At 36.1% G+C, this 19,635-nt stretch overlaps 1 protein-coding gene across 1 annotated transcript in view; it reads right to left on the reverse strand.

Moving 5' to 3' along the window:
* The window catches only part of WDR49 (WD repeat domain 49), a gene marked incomplete at both ends in the record, with an annotated part of 149,249 nt that overhangs the window by 29,099 nt on the left and 100,515 nt on the right, over positions 1-19,635 (reverse strand). Inside the window, 6 exons of the mRNA XM_081300726.1 lie at positions 3,590-3,771; positions 8,259-8,456; positions 9,216-9,403; positions 11,454-11,618; positions 13,224-13,322; positions 15,521-15,651. Coding sequence (XP_081156852.1) covers positions 3,590-3,771; positions 8,259-8,456; positions 9,216-9,403; positions 11,454-11,618; positions 13,224-13,322; positions 15,521-15,651 — 963 coding nt within the window. The remainder of the gene's footprint in view (positions 1-3,589; positions 3,772-8,258; positions 8,457-9,215; positions 9,404-11,453; positions 11,619-13,223; positions 13,323-15,520; positions 15,652-19,635) is intronic.

Here is a 19,635-nt window from a genome sequence, read left to right on the forward strand (position 1 = left end):
AGAGATAAAACTGGTTGCACCAATTTGCAGTCCCACCAGCAATATATGAGTGTACCTTTTTCCCCACATCTTCGCCAACACTTACTGTTGTTTGTCTTTATAATAGCTGCCAGTCTGACTGGAGTGAGATGATATCTTAGAGTAGTTTGGATTTACATTTCTCTGATTGCTAGAGATGATGAACATTTTTTCCATATATTTGTTGATTGACTGTATATCCTCTTCTGAGAATTCTCTGTTCAGGTTTTTGGCCCATCTATTTATGGGGTTATTTGTTTTAGGGGGGCTTGGCTTTTTAAGTTCTTTATACCCTAGATATTAGTGCTCTATCTGATTGTGAGGGGTAAAAATTTGCTCCCAAGATACAGGCTCTCTATTCACCTCATTAATTGTTTCTTTTGCTGAGAAGAAGCTTTTTAGTTTTAATCCATCCCATTTATTGATTAAAACCAAGAATTGGTTTTATTAAGGAAGTTGGGGCCTAATCCCACATGATAAAGATTAGAGCCTACTTTTTCTTCTATTAGATGCAGAATCTCTGACTTAATTCCTAGGTCCTTGATCTACTTTGAGTTGAGTTTTGTGCATGGTGAGAGATATGGAGATTCCTTGGAAAACTGGGAATAGAACCACCGTACAACCCAGTTATCCCTTTCCTCCGTCTATACCCAAAGAACTTAAAAACAGCATACTACTGGTACACAGCCACATCAATGTTTATAGCAGCACTATGGACAATAGCTAAACTGTGGAACCAACCTAGATGCCCTTCAGAAGATGAATGGATAAAAAAAATGTGGCATATATACACAATGGAATATTACTCAGCAGTAAAAGAGAATAAAACTGTAGCATTTGCAGGTAAATGGATAGTATTGGAGAAGACAATGATAAGTGAAGTTAGCCAATCCCAAAAACACAAATGCCGAATGTTTTCTTTAATATAAGGTGACTGATTCATAGTTGGGTAGGGAGGGGGAGTAGGGAGGAACAGACGAACTCTAGATAGGGCAGAGGGGTGGGAGGGGAAGTGAGGGGGCAGGAGGTTAGCAAGGATGGTGGAAAGTGATGGACATCATTATCCAAAGTACATGTATGAAGACACAAATTGGTGTGAACATACTTTATATACAAAAACATACTTTATATACGAAAAATTGTGCTCTATATATGCAATAAGAATTGCAATGCATTCTGCTGTCATATATTTTTTAAAAAATCAATTAAAAAAGATATAAAACTATCTTTACTTGAACATGGCATAATTGGGCTGGGAATGTGGCTCAATAGTTAAGCACTCCTGGGTTCAATCCCCAGTAACCAAAAAAAAAAAAAAAAAGAAAGAAAAAGAAAGAAAGAAAGAAAGAAAAGAAAAGAAAAGGAAAGGAAAATGGCATAATTGTCTACATAGGAAATCCCAAAAAGTAAAAAAAAAAAAAAAAAAAAAAAAAAAAAAAAACTATTAGAACTCAAAATCTAGCAACAATTTAGGAAACAGAGTTAACAGATACAAAAAATAAATTTCTTTCTTAAATGCTAGCCATAAACAATTAAAATATGACATTTAAAACAGATCATTTGCATTAGCACCAAAATTGAAATATTTAGTTATAATACATATAAGACACATACAATAACATCTTTGTTAGGAAAATTACAAAAAACTCTAATGAACAAAATCAAAGAACACTTGCATAAATGTAGAGATATATATGAGAAGAAAGATTTAATATTGTCATTTTCCCCACCAGATTTATAGATTTAACATAACCTTAATGGTAATTCTAGAAATTACTTTGAGTTATCAACAAATTGACTAAACTTTATATGAAAACATAAAAGATCCAGAATAGGAAGAGAAATATTAAAGAAGAACAAAGTAGGAGGATTAACAAATACCCACTTCACTTCAAGACTTACTGTAAATGTACAGTAATCAAAACAGTGTAGTATTTTTTAAAAACTAGATTATTGTAACAGAATAGAGAGCCCCAAAATATGTAAATACAGTGAACTGATTGTTAATAATTGTGTTACTCATAATTGCCAAAATGTAGAAGCAATTAAGATGCCTGTCAATAGTAAATCAATAAATTATGGAACATCCATATGATTAAACTTTATTCAGTGATAAAAGGAAATAAACTATTGTATTGAGTTATGAGGGAATTTTGAGAAGTCATAAATGCATATTACTAAGTGAAAGAAGTTAACCTAAAAATGCTATATACTATGACTCCAACTATATAACACTTTGAAATAGGTAAAGAAGATAATGAAATATCAATGATTGGATGATGTTAGGAGGGATGGGTAAGTGTAACACAAACCATTTTTAAAACTGTACAAAACAGTGAGCCCTGGTGTAAACAATGGATTTTAATGTGCAATATCAGTATTTATTCATCAATTTTAACAAATATACCATTCTGGTACAAGACATTATGTGTGTATGTGGGGGGGTATTTCTTAATTTTTTTGTTCTGTAAACCTAAAAAAAGTATAATGCAACATGTGCACATGGTAAAAATTCCAACTTTCTAGAAGAAAACTGAATAAATAAAATCATCCTCTCAGGTTGGGGCTGTAGCTCAGTGGCAGAGCATTTGCCTAGCATGTGTGAGGCACTGGGTTTGATCCTCAGCACGACATAAAAATAAACAAATAAAGACATTCTGTCCATTTACAACTACAAAAAATATATTTTTAAATTATCCTCTCAAAATAAGTCAATTGTTTAGTATTGAAGGTAAAATTATGAGAGCATGAGTTAACAAAAATACAGGAAACAAAAAAATAATACTGAAGTTGCCTGGCATTAGAGAGTGAATGAAAGGTAAGAATGGAACCTTCCAGAGCAATGTGAAGAGGAAAAATGTCTGAGCAAGGTAGAAAGGCTAGAATCTGTAAGGAGGGAGATGTCTAACATTCAGTAAAACTCTTAGAACTTCTTTTATATAAACCCCTGTGCACTTTACCAAAACCAGAAGTAACACTTGCTCTGAGACAATAGATAGACTGATGAGAGACAGAAGGAGAGAGAGAGAGCAGGGGCTGGGAGTTAGATATAGAGGTAGACATTGTATTTGAGAAAAGGGACTACTTTCCACAATTAGGTTGATGATGGAGTAGAAATAAAAGGACCAGAGACACTGAATATAAATCAAGAGTACAATGGAGCTGGACGCGTGACAAATGTCTGTAATCCCAGCAGCTCAGGAGGCTGAGACAGGAGGGTGGCAAGTTAAAAGCCAGCCTCAGTAATGGCGAGGAGCTAAGCAACTCAGTGAGACCCTATCTCTAAATAAAAAACAAAATACGGCTGGGGATGTGGTTCAAGTGCTCCTGAGTTCAATCTCTGGTACCAAAAAAAAAAAAAAAAAAAAAAAAAGAGTACAATGAAGGCAAGAACTAACCAAACATAGCCCTGAGAACATAAACCCCCTCCCACCTATTAATCCCCAAAATTTTAGAGAAATCTGGAGGTGGGGTGGTCAATGGACAGCCACAGAGCATGGAAGGAACTTTAGGCCAACTGTACGTTTTCTGTTCTCTAGTTGACATCTGCGTAATGCTTAAAATTTCTTACTTGTATGTTGAGTGATCTTTGTTTTTCTTGTTAAGTAGAGAATATTCTGTTGAGTCTAAATATGATTCCTCTTTAGAAAACAAAGGTTTTGCTCTCATACTTTCCTCTTGAGTTTCACTTTCCATTAAATTAGTATCTCTTTTAGGAGGAGAAAGACAGTTGTCAATATGCCAATGCTTTGCCTAAAAAACAACAACAAAGAAATCTATCTTATTTTTATAAAACATATTTTCATCAAATATCTTTGTGTATTTACTATGTATTAGATTACTAATTGATGCCCTGGGAATATGCACAAACAGAAAATGACTTTGACCAGACTCTCATCTACAAGGAGCTTAGGAGGAGGTGAAACATTGTGTTAATAAAGGCAGAAAATGAGATGTTATAACAAGGAAACAGAAATTCATTGAAAAGTCAATAATAGACTGAAAAAATTTTATAGCCACTTCCACTTTAAATTCTTGGATAGCAAACTGTATATTAAATAAGAACAAAAAACAAAACTTTCATTGAAAAATTGCCAGAATTAAATTCTCTTTGTATACTACTTTCTCGAGAGCCTCAAAATACAATCTAAGTATTAATTTTTTCCCAGAAAAACATGTGTTACATGATAGTTTTCACATATCAGATTTTGCCAATAATTCTTAATATGCACCCATCTAGCAAAAGTTTCACACTGACAAGCTCTTTCATATTTTAAATACAAGACCAACTTCCTTATCTTGTATCAATTCACATTGTACACACAGGAATGCACCATTGAACACTGCCTATGTGTTAGAAGAGAAGCATTAGGCACTCCAAGGATATTTGACTAGCCTTCAAACTGATGAGTTTGTCTTCTGCATTTGTCTTCAGTAAAGTAAAATGCCTGTAAGGGCAGGGAGATAATGTCAATGTGTGAACTGATCTTCGTAGAATAAATGCATAATAAATAGCAAATTAAATTTGGCCTCTGTATTCAAAAGCAATAGGGAAGAGTAGGGACTACACTCAATTTCAAAGTAAGTGACTCATGTAAAAGAGGCTGTGATGATGTGAAAATAGTCACACTGTGTCCTCCAAGAATTCATGTGGTAGACGTTTGGTCCCCAGTGTGGCTATATTGAAGTAGAGTGTTGAACCTTTAAGAAACAGAATCTAGACAGGAGGTCGTTAGGTTGTTGGTGGAGGGATGCCTTCGGAAGACATTAATTCTTGTGGCACGCTGAGACAGTTCTCTCAAAACCAAGCCTATAGTTCCTTATTGTCTTTTCAGCAGGCCTTCCCAGCTCTCTGGCTTCCTGTCCCACCTGCCTTGTGACCTCTCCATCCCACAGTGGCTCCTACATCTCTAATGTCATCTTCCATGAAGTGGTAAAGCCAGGGCCTTCATCAAAACCATGCTGTTTAAACTTTCAACCTCCCAAACTCTGAGCTTAATAAACCATTATTCTTTGAAAATTACCTAACTCTAGATATGTCATTTTAATAACAGAAAGCAGACTAATACAGGGGCCATAATAACTCTCAGGGAGAGACATATGCTCTTTTTCAAGAGAAGAAATCTTTTATCTTTACATGACATTGCTTAATGTTTAATTCAAATTGCAAGCACTAAGTGAGCAGGCATAGCCAAAGTCCCTGGCCATAAAATCAATTTGATGAGGAGAGGTACCAGTAGATAAACTCTGCCCAGCACAAACAGCAGTTAGTGCTTACAGAAGGGTACTAAAGAATTGCAGGCATCATCTAATTACTTCTTATCCTATCATCATCTGCCAGCTTCCTGGGATAAATGTGTATTCAAGGATAAATCATCATCACCCTGTTTCTTCAGCTCTAGAAATAGCCATGCCATATCACTTACTTTTAAAAATCTAACTTGAAAACTAGCCAAAGATCAATAGCTATGTCACAAAAGCGATTCAAAGTTATTTTTTTAAATCTTTTTTCATGAAGTATATGAAATCGCATTGCAATAAATTTTAAATCCTTGAATCATATTGCATGTGATTGGGAGATTAAGTCAAGGTAGGAAATCAAAATACATTATTGCTTGCCCTGTTTTCATTACTACTAGATCCATATTAATTCAACTGAAAGACAAATGCTACACTCAAGTGTGGGCAGGAGTCAGTCACTACATTGTACAGATCGAATTTGTTCAGGAAGAATTATTCTGATCCTATTATTTTTACTCATTGAGCCCCTTCTCCTCCTTATCTATGTACTTGGGTTTGCCTTCCATAATGTTTTCTTTCTGTAAAGGATTTCTTTTCTTATTCCTCATGAGCCAGACATTCGCTGTTGCTATTTTCCAGTACCTGTTCACTCATCCCCTCCTCTCCCCATCCTTCCTTCTCCTTCCCTTCTCTGTCCCCCTCTTCCCTTCTCTTTTTTTTCCGCTGACTCTTCCCTTGACGACCTTCTCTTTCCTTCCTTTCTCCTTCCTCTCCCCTCCCCTCTTTCCCGTACCCCTTGAAACTAGCAGTACCCATATTCAAGGCAGCTTGACAAAAGTGAATCGTTCTTTAAAATAAAATCAAAAGTCTCAAGCAGAAGGGACAAGAAAGCCCAGAGTCCTCAGCTTTGTCTGCCTCATGGTTCCAAAATGATGCAGCTCTTGTGGCTCTACTCCTGTCAATTAGAAGGGGGGAAAAGCACTATTTATAATTTATAAAGGATTCTGGAGGATGAAGTCCTTCATATTAAAAAAAAAAAAAAGCAAGCAAGCAAACAAACAAACAAAAACCTAATGATCTGATGAGGAGTTACCAGTATACAATCAGTGCTACACAACAGTACTTAGGACTTCAGGAAGGGCACTGAAGAATTGCACTCAACTGATTTCCTTTTGTCCCACAATCCCAGTTTTCTGGGATAAATGTGTATCATGGATAAACCATCCTCACCCCTGTTATGAAATACCAATGACATAAAAATGAATAGTTTAACTAGGACACATTTCTTAATTAAATTAAAATTTAGGAACAGATTGCATTTGGTAGGCACAGTTTATATGTTACCCTTACCTAGGCATGGTCTTATTTTTTGTTTCAACCCATCTAAGGGATGGATACACCAGACCTCACCCACTTGGTGACACTTCATTTCTTGACCTGTCATTCAAACTCCCCCTCGTCTTTCCAGAGCCCTGTGGCTGTCTGCCAGCATCAGCATTACATGGACTTTTTCAATTGCCAGAAGCAGGCTTCCGACTTCTCTCCTACACAGATTAACAGTCATGTCCCACTCATCTCATCCACCACACACCTACCCACACACCCTTTGAGCTTCCACTCAGATGCTGTTTTTCCTGATTGAGAAAAGTCTAGCACTTGCCTTATTTATAGAGTAGAAGACACTGATACAGCTCACAAGTGTTACATGGAGACTCCCACACTACTCAGCCAAACACAGGTCCACCTCCCTAGACTATTTTCTGATTTATCATAATGTTCTATGTCCTAAAGGGTTGCAGAGAATTCTTTCAGCACAGATTGACATTAGCAAACTAACTTCACCAATACAGAAACATCAAAGCTTTTCTTCTAACACTAAGAGAATCAGGTACTCTCACAGCATGATATGGGCACATGAGGCCACTGAAAAAAACCAAATTAGCTGGCCGAACAGAACAAGGTTTCAGCTTAAACTCACTCCAACATGTTTGAACAGTACTGGTTAAAACCAGCCAGATATATTATGTTCCCATAATACAAAGGGAACAGGAACAGAGCCCCTATGAAAACAAGAACAAAAAATATGAAACAATGAATATTCCCTTTCTTCCACGCCTCCCACTTCTATTTTATTTCAGTCAGGAACAAGTAGACCTTAATTTCATGGAAGGAAAGGGTTAAAAGCATGTGCTCTAAAGTGAGTCAGCATGGGTAAAAGGGCAAAAGTCGGCCATCATGAGCTTATTTGAGCTGAGAATTCACTCAAACTCTCTATGACTCTGTTTTGTTATCCATATAATAGAAATAATGGAACCTCTACCCTCATGGAGTGGACCATTGTGAAAATTAAAATAAATAATTCATGGAAAGATCTTAGATATTCTGAGTACACACAAAACACCCAGTAAATATTAACTATTACATTTGAAAAAATAAACCAGGAAATGAATAGGGAGATTTGTCTTTTTCCAAAATGTTCCATATCTGATTATTACCTTTATTATTATTTGATAGTCAGAATCGCCTGCCTAATGATAATGTTAATTTTATCCATGTTTTACATATATTAATTTTTTTAGTTGTTGGTGACCTTTATTTTATTTGCTTATTTATATATGGTGCTGGGAATTGAACGCAGTGCCTCAGATGTGTGAGGCGAGCTCTCTACCACTGAGCTACAACTCCAGCCCCATATTATATTTTTACTAAATCTTGAACTTGAATTTATTTATTTTATAAAAGAAAAATTTCTCATAAATCCTAAAATATTTTGAGTCGTACTAAACATGTCTTTAAATATGTCTTTCCATGTCTCTAGTGTCCTCTATTTGGTGGAACTACTGCATCTAATGGTAGACAGGATAAGAGATGCCTGGAACTAGAGCTTCAGAAATGTTAGGTCAGTTCTTTCAAGACTGGTAAGATTCAAATGGAAATCAGCCCAAGTTCATACTGAATGCCAAGTAAACATTCCAATAAGAAAGGAACAGTATTTCTACCTGACCAAAGATCCAAATGGGAGCATTGCAGATTCCAGTCACACAAATGCTGCAGTCTGCAGAGGAGGAGACAATCAGTAGATGGCCACCTCGCTCACAAACCTCCAAGGAAGTTATCCGGTCCTCATGAGGTTGGAATGATCTTATTAGCATTGGGGGTTGTGTGACTTTGTTCTCACTGGAATTAAGACAGTAGTCCTGAAAAAAACAAATTTCAGAACTGTAAAAATCCAAATATTAGCTCAAAATGGCATAGCACTTGTTCTAAAGCCTGATACAAAAATGAAAAAAATGTATATTTGATAATAACCATCTGTGATCCAAATGCAAAAGAGAGTTCATGATAACAGAGGGTAGAAAAATGGCATTAACATTAAAAAAAAAAACAGCTTCTCACTTGATTGACTTGGGAAGTAGAAAGAAGACAGGGAAGAGAATGGAAAGAAAAAGATGAATAGTAATTTGATAGAGAGGAGCTTTACTTTGTATTGTTGATCACATATTACATAATATTACAATGCTATTCAAAAACTGAACATGTAATCAGTGATTAAAAAAAGAAAAACCAAACTAGCTCATGATGGCAATAATATTAGTTGAAGTTCCAGTACTTCTAAATTACATTTATAATCTCATTCCAAATAAAGTATCACCTAATTATTACATTTAAATGATGCTGCAGTATGTTGCTGACAAAATTGCATTACTAAATTGGGTGTTTGACTTGACTATATATTAACAGCTTTCCAATACTGAGAAAAAGCTGGCTTTCCCAATTACTTGTTTAAAAGAAGTCTCTGCTCAATGTACGTGCTTTCTTTAAAATACTCAAAACTGAGTATTTCTTCCTTTAAGAAACAGACAAGACCCAATCCATATGATTGAATATAATTTTATTAAATTTTTGTTTTCTGCAACTAGAGGCAATCAAAAAATGGGAAAATAATTTCAATTTACCTCTATATTCCAGATTTTCAAACATCCATCAAGATCTCCTGTGGTAAGGTATCGGTTCAGTTTATCAATAGACATAATAATGGATCTGGCTCCTCTGTGGGCCAAAAACTCAGCCAGAAGTTGTTTCTTAAATGTATTCCAGAATCTGACATAACCAGACCCACCACATGATACCAGGTTAGCTCCTCCTTAAAAGAAATGGAAAACCTAATAAGGAAACTGGAACTACAAATACCAGAAAATAACTTCCTCAAGTGGCTTTCCCTCTGTCAAGAAAGCATGTGGCATTAGAGAGTTGATAGCACCGAGGACAATTTCCAGTTCCACTTTGATGCTCTAGAATACAGAATGGAAATAAACCTATAGTCGTGCCACTCATTTGTGTTAAGTAGTAAATGAGATAAGATACATAAGATATTTCATTATATTTAGTTTCCTTTCCTTTATTTATTACTCTAATGTTATTTTGGTTTTTTTTTAAATATGGAATTAAGTTTTCTTCAAATAAAGATATAAAATATTAATTTCAACATAATAATAATGTTCTGATTACACAAAACTTATCTTTCCTAATCACTTATTGGACATATACATGAAAGAAGTCAAAACCCCGGTGCACAAAGTTAGAGGCATGTATATGTGATAAAAGTGTAGCTATTAAGTTCTCTGTTTGCAGCAAGCTTAGAATTCTGATTTTGAGCTTGTTTTTAAATTTTTCATCAAGAATTTATTGTAAGCCCTTATGGAACTCTTTTTTGGTTAATAGACCTAGAAATAACCTTTTCACTTTCCATTTTTATGTGCTTTGTAGAAAGCACTTTACCTAAATTATTCTTCTGTGGCAAAGTTCCTATTATCTGATAAATCTGTAGATGACTTCCAATTTCCTTCACAAATGTACTGGTGATTAACAATCATATCTGTTTAAGATAGAAATAATGGAATGTAGTCACTTCAGTGGAAACAATTTGGGAATACTGATATCATTAAGAAGAATTAGTGTTAAGGAAATGAGAGTAATTTTAGGATAATAGTTCATATTGTGAGTATAAGTGGGTTCTAGAAAATAGAAAGTTTTATAATCTGTTCCAAGTCCATTTTAAATATTCCACAATGTTCCTGCAACATTGATGATGAAAAGATTTCTATGAGTATCATGCAGTTTTTCCATTTGCAAATTAAATATGGGAAAGAAAAATAGAAAACATGATTTAGATATGCTTATCTCTTTTTTCAAACATATAACTCATAAGTTTAGATCTCTAATGTCAAGTAAATATACTTATAAATATAATTCCTAATGTTTAAATAAAAATATACTTATAAATATAATTCCTAATATTTAGATGAAAATATACTTATATATTACTTATATACTTATATATAAAAGTATATAAGTATATACTTATATATATAAAAATATTTCATCTAATATTTAGATGAAAATATACTTATAAATATAATTCCTAATATTTAGATGCACTATTCTCAAAAGCAGATTTTTATTGAGAACAATGCAATCTTCTTTGAAACATGCTACTATAGCCACTGAAAATAGAGAAAATCAGGAAAATGGGTGTTTCACCAGTATAATATCAAATAACTACAGTAAATCATCTGATAGCACAGTGTTGGCATTCATCTCAGTAAAAATTAAACCAAGATTCTGATTTATTCTGGAAAATAAATACAACTATCCGAGAGAGAGAGAAAGAGAGAGAGAGAGAGAGAGAGAGAGAGAGAGAGAGAGAGAAACAGGGAGTTCTCATCCTTGGATCAGAAGTTATTTCAGAATTTGTTATTGCTCCAGTCTCCAAGCTCATCATTATGTTCTCCTCATTCAACTCTTCTTCTATGTATGAACCTAAACTTTGACTCTTTTATGTTTGGGATATGTGTCTTTAGCTGTGTCTCCTCCCCGCTAAGGTCTCTCTTCCCCATGGCTGGGACACCAATTTCAATCATTGCCCATAAAAAATAGTTTGTCAGAATTTTCGTCACTCTGATCCTGTTATACACAGCACTGGATAAATTAGTCGTCACTTCTAGTCTGACTCCCGCTTCTGCACCCATTCTCATCAACCCTAATTTCCTTTGCAAGACCTGTGGCCTCCCATGACTCAGGAATGACTTGTTAGCTACACGGAGTCAAATGCTACAAGACCTAAATAGAAATAGATTGAACATTTTTATTGCTTCCCTTCTCAACCACAGGCAAACTATAAACACATCTTTTACCTGTGGTTGCATTGGTTTTCCTTGCTTCAAGGAAGCAAAGCCTCATAACAGCATTGTTACCCTCGGTGTCAATCTCCAAGGTGTAGGCTGCCAGGGTGGCCTGATCTGCCATGTGGTGGGAAGAGGGGCTCTTCTCAGCACTGAGAAGATCTTGAGGCTCTGTGTCTGTCGTGAAGACAAAGCCAGGTGTCTTAATGAAGAGAAACATATGCTGTTCAAACTAGTACATGTGGAAACAACAGGTCCATGTCAGTCACTGTCTCATAACAGACATACAGTCAATACCCTTCAAGTCTCCTGCTATTCATTTCCTCAACTTGAAGGATTATTTGATTTAATTTTTGTCTTGCATATTCCACATACACCATGTTCTCCCTTGACAAGAATTAATATGGACTTCATACTATAGTTGCTGCTGACATCTCAGAGATTTTTGACATGCTCAAGACAAATGTGTTTTTAATAATATGGCATTTCCAGCTTATTAATCATTAATAATAATCTTGTAAATATTGTAATGAACATGAAGTCTAATGGATATTTTTACATATTTAAATGAGCATTTTTAGCAGTGCTGTCAGTGAGTTACCTTAGAGAGGACATCCTTAATAGTACTTCCAGTGTGCACTAATACCATCTCTAGGAGACACTAAAGAAAACTGAGGAAAATCATCAGCAAATCTATGACTAGTCTGCACATAGTCATGAAAAATATCTACAGAGATCTCTTCAAAGTTGCAAAGCAAGAAATCTAGAGATATGTTCTTTGTGTCTTTTATAAATTCAGAGTTATTTATTTTTCTATCGTATTTATTTCTCTGTATATTTAATGGTAGCTGCAATTGGTTTGCTATAGGTGTCAGTGATGTCTTTAAGGTGCATGTAGAGAAAAAGGCAGATACCCACCCTTTCCATGGAAGGCTCAGATGAACACTTATAGTAAGCTCTTTGTACTTGAACAGGTCAGGCCTGTGTGCCTGCAGCCAAGTAATCCTCAACCTCTTAAATTGGTTTTCTTACTCTCCATAAATCACTTCCTCAGCTTTTTCCAAACAACTGCATCTGACGACCAGTGCTTTCCTAAGGTTGAATTCATTCTCTGTGAGCTTATCCAATTGAGACAACAGAACCTGGCCCGATCATGAGGAATGACATATTCATTGCCCGAATAAATTAGTCTAAGGAAATACCTTTAGTATCTAAGGAAATTCAAATAAAATGTGAAAGGCAATTGTCAAGGTATTTTGCTTAAGTCTAAAATATTCATGTGCTCTGCTAAATTCCCATAAAGTACAACATAGTTCTGTCTAATGCTCCTCACAGATTTCTAAAGCAAGGAATAATTTAAGATTTCCAGGTGGTATAATATTTAATAGAAGCTCCAGATTGAGCCTGAACAGCCAATCAAGTGAACACAGTTCCCATTTTCCTACCAAGGGGTACCCAAGGTTCACTCAAAGGCAATTTGGCAAGGTTTATTGGCAAAAACTGAACTAGATAAAAATGAGAGGCCTGCTCCCTGCTGTCAGTAATGCAGAAACGCTGATGTAGCATAAAGAGAAGAAACAACGTGCCGTGGAGAATTTGCTAAGCCAAGTAAATCTCAAGGTTCTTTTTTAGTCACTTTGACAAGACAACATTATCACTAATCCTTTGTGCTTATAGCTGATCATCTATAATTCAGCAGTAAGCTGCATTAGATACAGGCATAAACAACCAGCCCTACCATGGTCTGACTCAGTCACATTTTAGTTTCAAATTTGCACTCACCTGATTTTGATTTTAGCAACCTCTGGTAATCAGGGTGAAGTACATAGTGAGCATTTTCTGTGCTATTGTTCCACAGAACAATTTCTCCATCATAACTCCCTACATGAGCCATGATAAAGAATATAAGTTGCCAAAAATTTAGATAGAAAATACATGCAATAGTAATTCAAATACATCATCAATGCATCATACATATAATCTGGCACATAGCAGGCATTCTCTCTATATTTTTGGAGACATGAAAATAAATAACTGGTATTTTTTACTAACTTTAGACTTACATTCCTCACAGAATAATCTATGTAGTAGGTGTATAAAATGACATTTACCTTCTTTTACTTTAGCGTAATAAAATGTTCAGAATAAAGGCTTTGCACTTAAACAATTTAAGTTTCCGTCCGAGTTCTGCCACTTATTAGTTGTGTAACTTTGCACATGATATTTAACTCTACCTGATGCCACAATTTCCTCATCTACAAAACTGGGTTAATAATTGTGTTTCTCTTACAAGGTTGTTGTGAAGAATGAAAAGTATTTAGAATGGTGCTGAGCACGCTGTAAGAACTGAAAAGTGTTAATTATCATTTCACTCTTTTTATTATTAAAGACCTCCATGTTCTTGGTGCATACGCACATACGTGTGTTATTTCCTTGCATTAAACATTGCATTCTGAAAACCTAAAGTTCTCCCTGCCGAAAGTACTCACTATTTCTTGTCCCAGGGAACAGAGGAAAAACTCAAGAGTGAGGCTAAGTTGACCAAGCCTATCCTGTGGAGAAAAACTGCAGCAAGGCCCACATCACCACGTTCAGTGGCTCCAGGAGGACTAACAGAGTCTTTGGCAAAGTGTCAATGGCAAGTGGAGGGTTGAGTTTGAGTGGAACCTACAGATGGTGACTTCCTTGAGAGCTGGGAAGAGTGGAGAGAAATGCACACAAAATTCTGTACTGTTCTGGAAGCTGGTCATGGTGGCACACACCTGTAATCCCAGCGGCTCAGGAAGCTGAGGCAGGAGGATTTAGAGTTCAAAGCCACCCTCAGCAAAAGTGAGGCACTAAGCAATTTAGTAAAACCCTGTTTCTAAATAAAATACAAAATTGGGCTGAGCATGTGGCTTAGCAGTCAAGAGCCCATGAGTTCAATTCCTGGTATTCACCCTCCCCCCACAAAAAAACATCTCTGTACTATTCTGGAAAGGGCAGCCTGTATAACTCAGAAATTGGCTAAACAGATAAATTTCAGATATCCACATCATATCCATGTTCTCTTTACGGTGTTTAAACTTTCTGTTTGTGAAGTGCTTGACCAAACATTTGCATATAGAACTAATAGAAGGAGAATGATTATCTATCCACCAATACAATGGTATTTTATGACACATTTTTTACAATAACAACCACACAACTTTCGAGTTCACTGTCTCCATCACAATTCAGGATGTGATACTCCCCTAAGGTAAGGATTTTCAGTAGCTATAAAGTGGATTCAACTATAGAGTTAGCTCTACCAGAGGACAATCAGGTAAGTCCTAAAAATATTAATGGAACCTTAAATGTGGACCAGTAAACCTCATAGAGTGATACTTCAGCTCTTCTCCAGCATGTTTTCATTCCTCTTACCTGATGACATTTTGGATTCCATAAAAAAAAATTTAAGCTGTCAAAATACAGACATAAAAATTCCAATGTATCATCTGTTTCTATAATTGCTTTTATAAGAGTTTTCAAACCCTTTAATATATTACATCATCAAAGTATGCCAATGAGATGGTATTAAGAGCTTAGATTTGTACATTTTGTGAGCTGAATTACATCAAGGGGTTAAAATGTTCCCGTTGTGTAACATCTGAGTACCACCAAGGTGTGATTTGTACTCAACCATTATAATGCTACTCTTTGAAAATGGACAATAGAAGTTAAAGCAATAATCATCGATGTGCTTCTTACATGCCAAGCACAATGATAAACCCTGACACAAGTCATTTGTAGTTTAAAAATATAGTATAAATATATGATTATTAGCCAGAAGAAACTATAATTTAAAGTTTGAGTAACTCTCACAGTATCTTGCTGTGGCAAGTGGCAGAGCCAGGATAAGAAGCCGAAGAGCCCACCATAGGAGCTGACACTTATCACCATTAATATATTGCCCTAGAAATAAGGACTGAAAGGTGGTTTAAAGGCAAGCGCAGCTTCTTCAGGAAATCTATTCATTTTGCACTTGAGAAAAGTTTTTTTGTTAAAGTGAACCGAAACAAACCGAACTGCCTGCAGCCAGTTGTGAAGGTTCCCTTTACCTGTAGCAAGAGTTTGTGGAGGTAAAAAGGCAGCACACAGGATGTCATCTTGGTGCTGTATTCCACCTTTCCATTCTTCAGGCTGGATGAAAAATCGATTGAAGTTTTGGGGTCGAAACACAGTAATAGCTCTAGTAAAAAGGATATAGAATTTATCTGTGAATCTGAAATTGATACAGGTGTTGAGTAGCCATTATCCACTTGAGTGGTGTGATTTGAGAAGTCTAAAATACTATGTTGGGTTGGTGATATAGCTCAGTGGCAGAACACTTGTCTCGCACAACAAAAGGCCCTGAATTTAACTCCCAGAACCAAAAATAAGTGAATGAATAAAAATAAGTCCATAAATGGTTACACTGACCCAAATTTTATCATCAATTGTCATCTATAACATTTAGCTTTCCCCTTGTTATGGTTTAGATCTGAAATGTTCCCCAAAGTCATCTGTGTTGAAGGCTTGGTCCCCAATGCAGCAATATTCAGAGATGGGATTTTTAGAAAATGACTGGGTCAGGAAGGCTGTGAGTTAATTCATTTGGTGGATTAATAATTTGAATGGACTATTGGTAGGTAGTGGAAACTATAAGCAATGAGGAAATAGATTAGTGGGACCATGCCATTGTGGACTATATCTTATCCCTGGTCCCTCTCCCTCTCTCTCTCCTTCTCCCTCTCCCTCTCCTTCTTCCTCTTTCTCTTCCTCTTCTCTATCTCTTTCTCTTTCTCTTTCTCTTTCTCTTTCTCTTTCTCTTTCTCTTTCTCTTTATCTTTCTCTTTCTCTTCCTCTTCCTCTTTCTCTCTCCCCCCAACTCCTTCTTGGCTTTCATAAACTAAACAGCTTCCCTCCACCATGATGATCTGCCTCATCTCAGGCCCAAAACAATGGAACCAGCCAACATAGACGGAAACTTCTCAAAACATAAGTCAAAATAAATCTATCCTAGGGCTGGGGTTGTGCCTCAGTGGTAGCATGCTCGCCTAGCACATGTGAGGCAATAGGTTCGATCCTCAGCACCACATAAAAACAAAAGTGAAATAAAGATCGTGTGTCCACCTACAACTAAAAAAAATGAATAAATAAATAAATCTATCCTACTTTGAGCTGTTTTTCTCTGGTATTTGTCACAGCAACAACAAAATTAAAATGACTAACAAATGACTTTCTTCTGGATTCTCTCACTGAATTCTCTGGTAAATTATGGATATTTAACATCTGGGAATTAATTATTCTTTTATAACCATTAACGTCAAACATATCCATTTATTGGATTAATTATTCATTTCCAAAACCCTAAAACACAGTTTCCCCATACAAGTATAATGAAACTAGTGAAAATTTTATAGTAATAATAATAAAAAGTAGGATAGATCTATGAATACTCTTAGGTAGTTTAAGCAAATCAATAAAGTTTCTTTCCTCAAAGCATCTCAGGACATTTAACATATTCACATTTTCTATGGTATTTCCCATACTTAGGCGGTTTCATATCTATTCTCTTGGAGTATACTCCATCTTAAAGTGGAACTCATTTGGAAAATACCATTCCAAAGAAATGGTATATAGGACAGATACACTTTGAATAGGAAGAATAGTAAGCATCTTGGAACACTGCTAACAAATTTCAGAACAGACTAGAATGGGTAGAGAATGAAATGCCTGGTTCCTAGTTGGGAAGAAAAGATTGTTGATATTAAATTGTAGGGCCATCAGTACCACCTTGTTTCTACTGGGTCTGAGCTCTTTTTGCCAGCTCATGCTAAGCCTCTTCTTCCTTCTAGAGCCACACGTTTCTCAAATGAACATTGGAAACCCTAAAATTGGTGTCGTCACTATCATTCTCTCTTCACCTTTTTTAATTGTGCTTTTCTTCCCGCCACTGTGAGGTCTCCTAATTGCTCTTACAGTTACCTTCTCAGCCTTGGATGGCGATAACTTTCTCCCTCTCCTTGAAACTCCTCTGTTTTCAGTACTTCTTGCTTCTCTTCCTGTTTCTTTATCTTCCATTCCTTAGTCTCTGCTACCCTGTCCCTTCTTTATCTAGCCCCTTTAATATGGATATTCCTCAGTGCCTTTCTTCCACTCCTCTCTATCCGTTCAAACTGGCTTAATCAGAGATCCTCTGTACAACCATGGTTCTAGTCTCACTTCTGTATGAATGCTCTTAAGCTGATTTCCATTCAAAACTTCTGCTAGTGTTGAATAGTATCCATTTGCCAGTTCACAGTTCCATACAATGCTTCCATCAGCAAACAATTTTACAAAAACATCAAAAAACAAACTTTGCCATCTTCCCTCCCCATCAGCCCTCTATCTTGATTCCCAAATAAACCAGCATTATAGCCTCCTGTGTGTAGTTCTCTCCCCAGTCAAATCAAATACTTACATTTTGCCTCTGACATATGTTACATAGCTATTCCTTCCATTTTTAAAATTTTTAAACTGCCAGAGACAGCTTTCTAGGCCAGTGCACAGTACTTCATGGTTGAACAATTACAACAGCCTCCTACCAGTTTCACTGCTTCCAGTTCTCCCTCCTCTAGTATATTCTTCATCCTGCTACTAGATTACTCATTTAGTTCTGGGGCTCTCAAGGTCCATTCATTCTATAAACATGTCTTGCTCCTGTGTTAAATTTCCGGTTAATGGTCTTACGGATTGAGAGCTATGTGTTAGTCTGCTTTTCGTCTCTGTGACCAAAATTTCTGACAAGAACAACTTAGCGGAAGAAGAGTTTATTTTGCTCACAGTTTCAGAGGTTCAGGCCATGGACAGCGGACTTCAATAGCCCTGGGCCTGAGGCAAGACAGAACATCATAGCAGAAGGGCACCGCAGAGGAAATGCCCTTGCTCAGCTCAGAGCAGCCAGGGAACAGAGAGAGAAATTAAGGCACCAGAGACAAAATGTAAACTTCAAAGGCATCAACCCAGGGACCTACTGCCCCCAGCCACATCCTACCTGCCTACAGTTACCACCCAGTATAGCAGTCCTTTGAAATGGATTAATCCATTAGCAAATGGATTAATCCACTGATTAGGTTATAGCTCTCATAATTATTTCACCTTTAAACATTCCTGCATTCTCATGCATGACCTTTCAGGGAACACCTCATATCCAAAACATAATAAGCTGTGAGCATAAACTTAACTGAAATGCAATGTGAAAGGTGGTAAGTAGTAAGGAAATACTAATCAAATGACTTGAGATTCCTGACTACAAGTCACAAAGGGCCTAGTTAAGGCCTGATATTTAAAATGGGCCATAAAAGATGTGTAGGATTTTAAAGAGGAAAGCAGTCTAGGTACAGGAAATATGATAAAGATGAGGCTAATTGCCTTGTTTAAGAATATTTACTAGTTTTTCATTTCCTACATGACAAAATTCAAACATGGACCTGTTTTTCAAGATCCAATAATATATAGGTTCTCTCTACTTCTTTAGAATTATCTATCTGTTCTTCTGTTCTTCCTTTTCAACATTATATGTGAATATCCAACTAACTACTTGGCAGTGACCCTAGAAGCCATAGGGTAAATAAGGCATAACTGTGTCTTATACAGTGTTGTAGAAAATATTGTTTCCACTTTTAAAAAAGATAGATTAAATAATGCAATAAAATCCAAAGTTTGTCTACATTTTTAAGACAGAAGTCAAATTCAAATCAATTTCTTTCTTTCAAGAGATGTTTTGAACTGTTGGGGGTAATTAGGGGCTAAGTTTCTGCAGTACACTTTCTTGTCCAACCCAAACCATATTTTTTAATTTAGTTAGTTAGTTAGTTAGTTGTAGATAGACACAATATCTTTATTTTATTCATTTATTTTTATGTGGTGCTGAGGATCAAACCCAGTGCCTCACACTTGCAAGGCAAATGCTCTACCACTGGGCTACAACCCCAGCCCCCCAAACCATATTATTGTTCTCTAAGCACCCTTTATGTTTCTGGTACTGTGTTTTTACTCATGGTACACTCTTCTATCCCCCTGTGCATTTTCATCCACATAGATCCCACATCTACCCATCCACACACTATTCTCTAAGTCCTATCTTACTCTAGTATTCCTCTGTAATAACTAAGATTTAAAGAAAAAGTTCTTTCTTCTGACTCTTACATCA

Source organism: Spermophilus citellus, assembly GCF_964194105.1.
Source record: "Spermophilus citellus genome assembly, chromosome: 7".
NCBI lineage: Eukaryota > Metazoa > Chordata > Mammalia > Rodentia > Sciuridae > Spermophilus > Spermophilus citellus.